The 13,413-nt window shown below is 37.4% G+C and overlaps 1 protein-coding gene and 1 long non-coding RNA gene across 4 annotated transcripts in view; one reads left to right on the top strand and one right to left on the bottom strand.

Annotated features, from left to right (window-relative positions):
- Window positions 1–9,739, top strand: part of LOC126091854 (phosphopentomutase) — a 122,986-nt gene extending 113,247 nt beyond the window's left edge. Inside the window, exon 11 of one of the 3 annotated variants that reach the window (XM_049907120.1) lies at window positions 8,240–9,739. In XM_049907120.1, coding sequence (XP_049763077.1) covers window positions 8,240–8,339 — 100 coding nt within the window. In that variant the 3' untranslated portion in view covers window positions 8,340–9,739. The remainder of the gene's footprint in view (window positions 1–8,239) is intronic. The other 2 variants (XM_049907119.1, XM_049907121.1) reach the window with 2 other exon arrangements.
- Window positions 9,122–12,873, bottom strand: LOC126091860 (uncharacterized). The gene is made up of 3 exons (XR_007521270.1): window positions 12,745–12,873; window positions 12,487–12,670; window positions 9,122–10,709 (listed from the first exon to the last, which is right to left on the bottom strand). It is a non-coding gene; the product is annotated as an uncharacterized LOC126091860 (long non-coding RNA).
- Window positions 12,874–13,413: the final 540 nt, after the last annotated feature.

The following is a 13,413-nucleotide window of genomic DNA, read 5'->3' on the forward strand; positions in this document are numbered from 1 at the left end:
GCCAGCAAATACACGATGTTTCGCTCTCAACTCAGCAAATTTAGAGAAACCTATTTTTATGTTAGGAAACTTGTCTTTAAAATATTTGTAAGCTTCTTTAAGGTTACCCAAAATAAGTCTTTTTGATATTTTTGTTTTACTTCCACTTGTTTCTGTAATTGTCACACAATCTTTAATACCTGGTATTGCCCAGCTAACTTCATCATTTGCATAAAATGATTGTACAGTTTTGACAGTTCCTGTTGGTAAACACTTCCCTGGTTTTGGGTTTGGACCTTCCATGAATCCTTTCTCTTTCAAAATTTTTTTTGGACTGCTGAACAATGTAATTAGAAGCATTAAATTCCCTCATTATTTTCCTGACACTCCACTTTTCAGGTAAACTTGTAAGAATCATTAGTTTTTTTTGCTCTACTTATAGAATTATTAAAGTTTGTTTTGAGATTTTGAAGAAAGGATTCGTCAGTATCAGTATCTGACGAAGAAGTTTCAGCAGCAACAAAAAGTTTACATGGCACTGATGAGGAGATTTTTTCACTTTTGATTTGATGTAATGCATAGATGTTACTTTTTTCTTATCAATTGGGGTCTCACCTAGTTCTTGAAGTGATGTGTTAAGTGTTTGAAAAATCACTGAAGTTGCAGTGAAGTCAGGGTCTTGGTCTGGGATGATTATCTCTGATCCAGAAGAATCTTCTTCAACACTTTTATCACTGATGGGCTCTGGTGTATTTTACAATGTGGTTACATCTTTCCTACATTTATCACAAATCCTGCCACCACTAGGTATTTGTGGAAATAATTCGGGAAGCCATGCTGTGATATTTCTCAATTTTTTTCTGTCTCTGATAAAATGATTTGACTTCTTCAGTGGATTACAACACTGCACTCTTACAGCACTGCACTTTTTACTTGGTTCCATATTGATACAAAAACCACTTATAAACTCTCCTTCAATTTATAGATTTACTTGTAAATGAACTATTAAATATACTAGATACAACCTGGTCTACACAGAGGTAACAACTGAATTACACTAAAACCACAGTGCACAATAATGCTGTAGGCACACTAAGCCTTAGAAGGTAACAGTTTTATATCATCTCAACAATGGCTCCAGTCTCTGGATGATTGCACAGACATCAAGCATTGTGCTTGTTTCAACTTGTTCACAGCTTGCTGCATACATCGACAGTAACACAAGCAAGCTCAGTCTTCATACAGTGGCTAAAGTCTGCACTGAAGAAATGTACATTTTTGGACCAGAAGTATTAACATCAGTAGTCTACTTACAAGTTTTTCACACCTTATTTAAATGGTGTGGGTTCCTGTAGTCATGTCCTAGTTCATGAACCACGGGCAACGTATGAGTGGCCAAGTAAGTGGTCCCAAAAGTCGGGATACCAGTTACTTTGGAATAAGGCTGGGCATCTCGGACATATTCTGAGTTGTGGTCACCTTTGTGCTCATACGGCAAAGACTACCAAATCCACCGGTTAGTCCCTCAGCCGTTAGGGGTAAAACCCAATGGGACTCGGGGCAAGTAAGGCTAGCAACCTGCTTCCCTGGTACTTTAAATATGATGCTGGCAACAATCAGAGCAAAATGCCTCGGACCTTTGGAGGTGACAGAGTCCCACCTCTAACTGACAAACCAGGGACTCCTAAGATACGACTTGGCAAACAAATGGTAATGAGATGGGGAGCTATTAATATCAATGGGGGCTACTCTGGGAAGAAGGTAGAGCTGGCAGAGGCTGCAAGTAAGACGGGGCTGGACGCTTTAGCTGTTAGTGACATTCGGGTAAGGGGTGAGAAAGAAGAGGAAGTGGGAGAATACAAGGTCTACCTGTCAGGAGTCAAAGCAGGAATAGCACAATGGGGTGTAGGGCTTTACATCAGGAAAGAAATTGAACCCAGCGTAGTTGCAATAAGGTATGTAAACGAACGACTGATGTGGATAGATTTGACAGTGTCTAGCAAGAAAATTAAGATTGTGTCAGTATATTCGCATTGTGAAGGGACAGATCAAGATAAGATGGATAGTTTTTATGAGGCACTCAGTGATGTAGTTGTTAGAGTAAAGGACAAGGACAGTGTTCCGCTCATGGGTGATTTTAACGCCAGGATTGGAACTCTAACAGAAGTGTATGAAAAGGTTATGGGTAAATTTGGAGAGGATATGGAGGCCAACAGGAACGGGAAACAACTCTTGGATTCTGTGCCAGTATGGGCGTAGTAATCACAAACTCCTTTTTTAAACATAAGAACATTCACCGGTATACTTGGGAAGGCAGGGGAACCAGATCTGTCATTGACTATATAATAACAGATCAGGAATTCAGGAAGGCTGTGAGGGACACACGTGTATTCAGGGGATTCTTTGATGACACTGATCATTATTTAATCTGCAGTGAAATTGGGATTGTGAGGCCGAAAGTGCAGGAGGTCAGGTCCATATGTAGGAGGATAAGAGTGGAGAAACTTCAGGATAAGGAAATCAGGCACAAGTACATAACAGCGATCTCAGAAAGGTACCAGTTAGTTGAATGTAGTCAATTACAGTCATTGGAAAAGGAATGGACAAGGTACAGGGACACAGTACTAGAAGTGGCTAAAGAATGTCTTGGAACAGTAGTGTGTAAAAGTAGGATGAAGCAAACAGCTTGGTGGAATGATACAGTCAAGGCAGCCTGTTAAAGGAAAAAGAAGGCGTATCAAAAATGGCTACATACCAAAACCCAGGTAGACAGAGAAAGTTATGTTGAAGAAAGAAACAAAGCCAAACAGATAATTGCAGCATCCAAGAAGAAATCGTGGGAAGACTTTGGGAACAGGTTGGAGACTATGGGTCAAGCTTACTGGAAAGCCATTCTGGAGTGTAATTAGCAGTCTTCGAAAGGGAGGTAAGAAGGAAATGACAAGTATTTTGGACAGGTCAGGAAAACTGCTGGTGAATCCTGTGGATGCCTTGGGCAGATGGAGGGAATATTTTGAAGAGTTGCTCAATGTAGGTGAAAATGCGATCAGTAATGTTTCAGATTTTGAGGTAGAATGGGATAGGAATGATGATGGAAATAGGATCACATTTGAGGAAGTGGAAAAAATGGTCAATAGATTGCAGTGCAATAAAGCGGCTGGGGTGGATGAAATTAAGTCGGAACTCATCAAATACAGTGGAATGTCAGGTCTTAAATGGCTACACAGGATAATTGAAATGGCCTGGGAGTTGGGACAGGTTCCATCAGACTGGACAAAAGCAGTAATCACACCAATCTTTAAACATGGAAACAGAAAAGATTGTAACAACTACAGAGGTATCTCTTTAATCAGCGTTGTGGGTAAAGTCTTCTCAGGTATTGTTGAAAGGAAAGTGCAAGTATTAGTTGAGGACCAATTGGATGAAAATCGGTGTGGGTTTAGGCCTCTTAGAGGTTATCAGGACCAGATCTTTAGCTTACGGCAAATAATGGAGAAATGTTACGAGTGGAACAGGGAATTGTATCTATGCTTTATAGATCTAGAAAAGGCATATGACCGGGTTCCTAGGAGGAAGTTATTGTCTGTTCTACAAGATTATGGAATAGGAGGCAAACATTTGCAAGCAATTAAAGGTCTTTACATGGATAGTCAGGCAGCAGTTAGAGTTGATGGTAAATTGAGTTCATGGTTCAGAGTAGTTTCAGGGGTAAGACAAGGCTGCAACCTGTCTCCACTGTTGTTCATATTATTTATGGATCATATGTTGAAAACAATATACTGGCTGGGTGAGATTAAGATATGTGAACACAAAATAAGCAGTCTTGCATATGCGGATGACTTAGTTGTGATGGCAGATCCGATTGAAAGTTTGCAAAGTAATATTTCAGAGCTAGATCAGAAATGTAAGGACTATGGTATGAAGATTAGCATCTCCAAAACGAAAGTGATGTCAGTGGGAAAGAAATATAAACGGATTGAGTGCCAAATAGGAGGAACAAAGTTAGAACAGGTGGACGGTTTCAAGTACTTAGGATGCATATTCTCACAGGATGGCAACATAGTGAAAGAACTGGAAGCGAGGTGTAGCAAAGCTAATGCAGTGAGCGCTCAGCTACGATCTACTCTCTTCTGCAAGAAGGAAGTGCACCGTTCAATCTTTCGACCAATTTGTTGTATGGGAGCGAAAGCTGGGTGGATTCAGGTTACCTTATCAACAAGGTTGAGGTTACGGATATGAAAGTAGCTAGGATGATTGCAGGTACTAGTAGATGGGAACAATGGCAGGAGGGTGTCCACAATGAGGAAATCAAAGAAAAACTGGGAATGAACTCTATAGATGTAGCAGTCTGGGCGAACAGGCTTAGATGGTGGGGTCATGTTACACGCATGGGAGAAGCAAGGTTACCCAAGAGACTCATGGATTCAGCAGTAGGGGGTAGGAGGAGTCAGGGCAGACCGAGGAGAAGGTACCTGGATTCGGTTAAGAATGATTTTGAAGTAATAGGTTTAACATCAGAAGAGGCACCAAGGTTAGCACTGAATAGGGGATCATGGAGGAACTGTATAAGGGGGGCTATGCTCCAGACTGAACGCTGAAAGGCATAATCAGTCTTAAATGATGATGATGATGATGATGATGATGATGATGATGATGATATACCCATGTAATCAAGTGTCGTAATATAAAACTGTTGCATCTGTAATTCAGAACAGTACTAACCTACATTAGAGAAAAACTATTACTTAATACATAATGGTAGAAAACAATTTCTTTATAAATAGGAACCTTGAGTTCACAAATAATTTGAACGTATGATGCTTCAGTATTTCATACAGTCGCCGTTGAGTTGCGTGTGGTAGAACGAACGACTTTACAAGACACTAGGACATAAGACATGTATTTTCTTTTTGCGCGTACAGACTGCTGCTGCGCATGCGCGCTAGGCATATTCCGCATGGATGGTGTAATAGGTCAGAAGTGAACCAGTATGTAGTTACAGGTATGCTCGATAGTGGCGTTGGTGCATAGGTGTACGGTTTAGGCACATCGTGTAATACGGGCTTAAGGGTGAAACATCATTGTGTCACCAAGAAGTTCAGTGATCCCAAAAACTATGAATTTGATACTAATATCAGGCATTCTTGTATATTTTTTAATATCATTTTTTTCTCACCGTGCCCCAAGGAGTGGTTGGGGTATATTACCATACAATTTTTTTAAAAAAATAATGTGTCATATTTATACAAAATTCGATTGAAATTGCTCCAGAGATTCCTGAGTTAAATTTATATACCTTCAGGTGGTAGGTTGTCCTTGGCCCCTACAAGGACCTCCATAGGCATATGCACAATAAATTCACCCAAGGTTCGTCATAATGAGTTGAATGGCATGGGAATGAATAGAAGATGAACAAACAAATATTAATTTTTAGATATTGGATATATTGTTTCATAGATCCGTAGTGAGGAGATCCTCAAATATGTAGAACATGTCACAAAAACAGAGATGCATAATATAAATCTTCCGCTAGCCAGACCAAAGAGCGTATTTATTCTTGTCGTCTTGGCTGCGAAAGTAGTAATCTCTTATCGAATTAAAAGTACATTACCTATTCTTCTGCACTTCAGTGAAAGGGATTCGACACCATCACTGGTAATTAAGAGTTTAAAATTCTACCACTTTTTACCAGATGAAAACATGAATTAGCTTTCTCTTTTAAAATGTCATAGTTAGTTCAGTCTCCTTTTTTATGTGCAACAATAAGGCTAATCAACATTAAGCACTTGAAAAATGAGCATCTCGGGGTCATCCGTAGATGATTAATTCTTATGAAAGAATAATACAAATGCCTTTTTACAGTACATTTCATATTTTAATAAAAAGGAATCCACACTTACGAAAAGTCATCAAGTGAACTGCTGCGAACAAGATCAAGAACACAAATCTTGTAAGTTTTGGCTTATTTACTACTAGTACAGAGCTTGCATAAAAACATTACTCTTGATATTATTTTTCTATCTTTCCTCATGCTAACTCTTCAAGTATTGCATTTACTATTAAGTGGAATAATAAAAAATTTCTCTCATGTGTAATTCTACTTGTTGCATTAGGAAGGCTTATAAGATGTTTACTATCAAAAACAGTCTTTGTGATCAACACTGTTTTTGATAGTAAATATTAGTAATAACACTGATCACTGGTTGCTCCCACAATGTATTCAAAAGTAATTAGCTTATAAGATGGTTAAAAATTGTACCCTAGAAAGTGGAATAAGTCACATATTTGTAAATTTTATTTTTATATGCATTGAAGTACATAACACTACAACACTTATTGGTAGTCTAGGCCATAAGTGTAGCTTCACTTACAAATGTGAAAAAAACTTTGTTTTACTTGGTTATGGGAAGAATATGAGCTTTTGGTATATCTGTAAGTTGTGAGTTTTCCACAGATCTATAAAACACTGTTACTTGTTATGCTTTTTTATGGATATTTTTTCTTACTTTTTGTTTGACACACACTTCAGATCATAATAGTATGACACACACTGGCCTCAGTAGGTAATAATGTTTGAAGCCCAGCAGATTAAGATATTTTCTCTTCTGTAGTTAGTTGCATGGCTGAAGTTTTAAATATAAGAGCAGTTAGGAGTAATGTGTGAGAAAGTGTAAAGTGTAGACACAAGGTAGTTGTCCTGGAGTATGTTTTCTTTTAGTATATTGCTATTAAATTTCTGTATAAGTTGACAAAATGTGTATGCTTGTCCAAGAAGATGCTCCCAACAGTAGATGAAGAAAGGGTTCTGGTCCTGTGATAAAACTTTATGTATAATTTTATTATATACTGTCAGTTGATCCAAAGGAAGGGTACTGTTGGCTACAATTATTATCTTAAATGTCTGATTTCTCTTATTAATATTGTGTATAGATCAATTATATAGCTACTCTTAGAACCTGCAGCACCCAAGTTGAATTCTTCAGTGGAAGGCTGCATGATATTTTGTGCTGTGGAATTGATTTATTAATGTTTTACGTGTATTGTATGTTAACTGGGAGCCTAGAAACGACAGAGAGGCTCCGTCCTGACACAGCCGCAGTGGTCCACAACCCCACGACAACTACCACAGTCCACTTCCCCCCCCCCCCCCTCCACACACACACACACACACACACACACACACACACACACACTCTCTCTCTCAGGGATATTGTGCGTTTCGCCCCCCGGTGGACCCCGCCAGGGAACATCTCACATCACATCAGACGATTGTAACCCCTATGTTTGCGTGGTAGAGTAATGGTGGTGTACGTGTACGTAGAGAACTTGTTTGTGCAGCAATCTCCGACATAGTGTAGCTGAGGCGGAATAAGGGAAACCAGCCCGCATTCGCTGCCTAAAAACCATCCACAGACTGGCTGGCTCACCAGACTTCGACACAAGTCCGCCAGGTGGATTCATGCTGGGGACCAGGCACTCCTTCCCAATCTGGAAAGCCATGTGTTAGACCACACAGCTAACCAGGCAGGCCAATGTTTTACTTACTGTTAGTTCTCACTTGAACTGAACCAGTACATCTCCTTCATGGTGTGTACAGTGACATATTTAGTAAAAGAAATGGCATGTGTCTACTTGGACTGTGTATTTGTTAAGACTCCTTTGTAGTTACACAACTATTTCTGGCTAAAACATCATTTTTATGTTTTTACTCAGAGATACATGTTGCACACATAAAAAAAAAGTGAATTCGCATGATTTGGTACCAGCCATAATTGTTTACAAATTATGCTGCTCATGATGATTTGGCAGTGGCAGATAGTACACCAGTTACCATCTCAGTTCTAAAGGCATGCACTTACATCTCAGCATTAGCTACTGACAAATGAATTATTTAAGAAGCACCAGTTGCTGAACTATATTTACGTACATTGACCTTCTATGACAGTTTATGCCATAGCTGTCTCATTGGCAATTTCTAGTAGGTCTATATAGTTGTTTCAACATTAATAATTTTGCTGTTTGAGGCTTTCTTGGTGTATTAAAATAATATCCATGATGATAAGGTTACAATGTGGGGTATCTTTTTTTTTTTTCTCTCTCTCTCTCTGTGTTCTAAAATTGTTCTCATTTAGTTGTCTACTTATGGTTTCATTATTTTTCATCTCTGTGGTATATCAAACAGTAATTTATTTATGTATCAATAAAATACTGTTTTGCATTATTAACAACATAACTATTTTTCCCTTTCATCTCTGTGCAGGAATGTTGAAGTACTCAAAGATACCTTAGAAGATATGATCAAAGGCATTATTGAAGAATTTCTGCAACCAGAAGTTAATGGGCTCATCCCAAGGCAATAACAACATATAATAACTGTATTGTCTTCACGTGTACAATTACAAATGTACTTGTATTTACGCAAAGTTTGTACATTCATTCATTTCATTTTCTGGGTTGTTAATAATATGTTCCCTCATATTATTGAATATTGGAAGATATTTGAACAAGGGAATTTTCATGAGGAGGATACAGTGTCTCAAAACTAAGATTCCACAGTATGCTAGCCAGCTTCTCATTTACTGTGTATTGTGAAGATTCTGAAGTTCCTGTATTTATACTTCAAATATGTTAGTTAAGAATTCGTAGTATGCAGTTCAAACATTTGGTGGAAAAAATAATTTAATTTCCAAATTTTCTTGTTTTTATGTTGATTGTAATAATTGATGGAGTCAGGAACAAATTGTTTCCAGCATTTGACTGATTTGTGACTGGTGGCTCATACAGCTAATAACATTATTGAGAATAGGATTCCTGCTAAAAATTTTGCTGATATGATGCATGGTTAGTTGCTGAAACTTCGTATCATTTGGGTCAGTAATTCCCACAAGAGACTGTTAACCTGTTGTTAATTAATCTGTTAAAAACAGCACTGTATTATGTTACTACTTCTTTTTTATTACTATTAAAAAATGTCCACATTTTAGTTACAAGCAGTTTCTCATTCAGGAATGGTCAGACTTTCAGACAAGATGGATCAGTGTTTACAATAAAAGTTACTGAAAACTTAACCTGCACAAATTTTCATTTACGCATTGGTGCTCAATCATATAAAACTATTACATTCCAACAATTTTAAGAAATATTTGTTTTAGTTCAAAATTAGGTGATTTCATTAGTTTTAGAATGAGGCACAATTCAGAAACTGAATCCTGCACAAATTACGTGAGAACAAACAGAAATATTGTATATCTATTATCACATTCTACGCAAAATGATGTTATCTGAAAGTATAAATGGTTTCCTGTATCCCTCATTTTTATTGCGTACATAGTGTTAAAGTTCCAAAGAGTATTACATAATTACAAAGAAATCTGCCGAAGTGGAAGTTTGTTTATTTTATAGCACAGTGCTGAGAGAGAACTTCCTCCACACCTGTAACTGCATTGTTTCCAGGTGTCATTTATTTAATATTTGAATCTCAATCTTAGCAATAATAAAATAATAGTACATTTTGTTTTCTGAATACTATACCAATGTATCAGTTCATGAAACTAATTAACATTAGTTTCTTATACAAGGGTACTTCATGGTCTCATCAGATCTAGTCATCTTTTTCTGTGTTCTCATGTAAACTGACAGGAGGAGATTTAAAAACTGTTTATTAAAATATTTCATTTTTTTCTGCTCAATTTATTTAGAAGTTTCATGTATTGTAATCTGTACCTAGATGTTTAAAAAAGTGGTATACAACCAAATATTTTACAAGGAAATAAAATAAAAATTCTAACATACTTATTACTCTCAATTGCCCATCCCAATTGCTTGTTGCTTAACAGTCATCTGTAATAAAGCTGAAAACACATTAGCAGTTACCTGTTATGTTTGCTTTGTGTTTAATATTTCTTTGGGAACCAACGTATGTGCTATTTTTCCAACTGATTCTGCATGATGACAATATAATATATAACATATTCTCTGTGCTCAATATTAAAACTGTTCCTAAAACTTACTGTTAGCATTCTTAAGAATACAGATGTGAGCCTATAGACTAAAATGGATGCTGAACCCAAGTGACAAATTTTATTCACTGCAGACATTATAGGTATTACAATAATATTTAACTTTCACACTTATTTGATGTGTGGATCCTGTTGTTGCTTAGTCACACTGATGTACAGATTTATTTAGTATTGTTGTACATTAAAAATATTTTTGTAGATAAATTTTGAAGTGGAAGATAACCTCAAATGATATTTTAAAAAGATCTGTTGCGTCTTTTGATATCAAAATAATAACCACACTCACTTTTCTGGAAATTTGTCCTAACAGGTATGTGTAAAAAGTGTTTGTTTGATTTGGTTACTTGAACAAATTTCTAGCCCCTGATTCCCATTAGTGCTTGAAGCTTACAAAATATATCATTTCACATATGATACTAATTTAAGTGATAGCAGTAACATTCTTGTGACCGAAATTACTGCCTTTCTTTAAAAACTGACAGCTGAGGCATGATTTGGCAGAATAGAACATATTTGAACCATTTGTTAATTCAGTAAGAAATTGTGCCTGTCTACCATGTAACTGATAGTAGTTTGTGACAAGACAATAAATTACAAATTTGGTAAGCTGTATTATTCTTCAGCATTGCAATACTGAAAGGGATGTACTCCAATTACAGATTTGATGTAGTTAATTATCCAGGCTGAAAAATGTTCCATCTCGGTCTTTGTCTGAAAAAAAAAGACTGTTAATATGGTAGGAAAGTTGAGGCAGAATGTACACACAAGGGTAGGCTGAAAAGTAATGCACATGTGCTTGAACCTAACTGACCTGGAGAAATGTACCAGATGGCAAGTGGACGGTAACTTCCTCCTTCATATGCATGTATGCATGCATAATCTGAATGTGTTGTGCTCATCCCAGTGTCTTTTGAACAGTGGAAGTATGGAGTTGTGTTCTAGTGCTGCATTAATGCAAGTTAAGCAGGATGCTTTTATCCATTTTTAACTGCTGTAAAAGTGACCCCTAGTGAGATACATCATCATTTAAGGGCTGTTTATGGTCACAACGCTGTTGAATGGTGTACTGTAAATCGGGAAGAAAATTGTGTGGGTGTTAGCGTAAAAAAAGCTGTGATTGTTGATGAAATGCCCAGCAGATGTCCAATCACTGCCTCAAAAAATGATAATCATCCCAAACTTGTTGACAATTTGCTTCAAAATGACCAGCGAATCACTCAAAGTTTATCGCAAACCATACTGGAATATCCAAGGAATGTGTCAGCTTTATAGCAAAGAATTAGTATACCCTAAAATCTGTGCACAGTGGGTATCACACTGTCTCATAGGCAAGAAAAAACAGCTTTGATCCGAAAGCTGCAAGAAACTTTTATAGTGCTGCTGTGATGGAGGAGACAACTTCATTTTGAATACTGTTATGGTGGACGAGTCATGGTTCTGTCACTATGATCCAGAAGACAAAAGACAGAGCGCTGAATATCGACATCTGTCTTCTCATCAATTGAAACATAAAAAAACTCTTCTGTTTTGGGATGCTCACTGAGTTTATGTGACTGATTATCTGGTTTAAGGGGCAATGCTTAATTCTCCTCAGTAGATAGACTCTAGAACAACTTTGATGTTGAGTTGTTGTGTCACAGGCAGATTGGTGCCAGTAATCGTGTGACATGACAATACTTGTCCAAACGCCTCACATGCAGTTGAAGGAGGCTCAGTGAAACCTGAAGTTTGAACTATTCCATACTCTAATTACTCCCCCAGTCTTGTGCCACCTAATTTTTATTTTTTGCATCTACTCAAGAGACAACTCAAGGGTAACCATGGTACCTTAGATGGTGAGGTGAAGGCAGCTGTTAAGTCTTGGATTCAAGAAAAGTCAGAAGAATTTTTCAGTGATATAATGAAAAAACTTGTTACACAATTAGAGAAATGTGTTTGTCTCAACAGTGACGTTGTTGAAAAATAAATATATGATTTCGAAACTTAAGAATTGTACTTTAATGTACTTTTTTCCCGATCTTCCTAATCGTTTTTGTTTGTGCCTTACAAGCATGTGTTTCTTACTTTTCAGACTACCCTCATGGTTTATTCGTAAATGTAACAATGAACCAAATAGTAGAGGCATTGAGTCATCACCAGACTCTTAAGCAAGAGTGAAAACTTCACTAGCTTTCAGACAAATGCTTTTTTTAGCTTAAGTACACCATGCACTCGACCCCCTCCTCTCTCTCTCTCTCTCTCTCTCTCTCTCTCTCTCTCTCTCTCACCCACCCAAAAAAGGATTCATCCAAAACCTAGTGAAGTTTCCAAGCTTATTTGTGCACCTGGTAACAACTCAATGCCTCTACTATTCAGTCCATTGTTCGTTGTACGAAACATATGTAGAAAGTTACATTCACAGCAGTTAAAAAGATAGAGTATATTGCGTGTTAAATAGCTTTTAATCTTTTAAAAATATATTGCCTAAGTAAATTAAAATTTTTGTTACCTGCATAATTAAAGATTTCATTGAAGTAAGTCCACTTTGCCTTGCAATTGGTGGAGGAGATACAAAAGAGTTCCCAAAAATTGCATACAGCGATTCCTCATAGAGTCTTAGAACAGGCAAAACATCTTCATAGCATACTTCACTTTTCATCGACAATCTTGCGTGCCCTTCAGACAGTGCTGTGCTGAAATTGACACAGAGTTTTTCAGGCTTATCTGCAGGCTGCACATTGTCCAGTTGTCCAACATAAATACGTACATTGTTTCTATTGCACCAACAGGAAGACAGTCAGGTCGTACTCTGCGACAGGCCACAAAATAACTGCATATAAGTTGTCTGGCTTCTTCTTTAAGAACTATATTTTTTGTTGAGACCATCTGCAGAAACTGCAAATGAAGTAAACATTACTCTTTTGTCTCACCATGAATCTGTTGTTTAGAGATGATACAGTCATTAGTTAAAATCAAACAATGAAAAATCCAGGTTGGAACGTAACAATATTGTGAAAAGATGCTGAGTTGCAAGTAGACACAACAAAAAGACTGTCACAAATTAGCTTTCAGCCAGTATGGCCTTCATCAAAAACAGACCCCACACACATACACACACACACACACACACACACACACACACACACACACACACACACACACACCATATCTTTCACAAGGACTTTGATTATCTATCATCTTGCCCAGAAATGGGGGACCTCCTATATGAGATCATTCCCACCCCTCCTAAACCAGAGTTCCATCAGCCATCAAACCTACACAACATCCTAATCCATCCTTATGTCACTCCCACTCACAACTCTTTGCCACAGAGATCATATACTTGTGGCATACCAAGGTGCAAGACCTGCCAAATCCACCCATCCAGCATCTCCTACTCCAGTCCTGTCACAGGCTTATCCTATCCTATCAGAGC

This window comes from Schistocerca cancellata, chromosome 7 (assembly GCF_023864275.1).
Source record: "Schistocerca cancellata isolate TAMUIC-IGC-003103 chromosome 7, iqSchCanc2.1, whole genome shotgun sequence".
In the NCBI taxonomy this organism is placed as follows: Eukaryota; Metazoa; Arthropoda; class Insecta; order Orthoptera; family Acrididae; genus Schistocerca; species Schistocerca cancellata.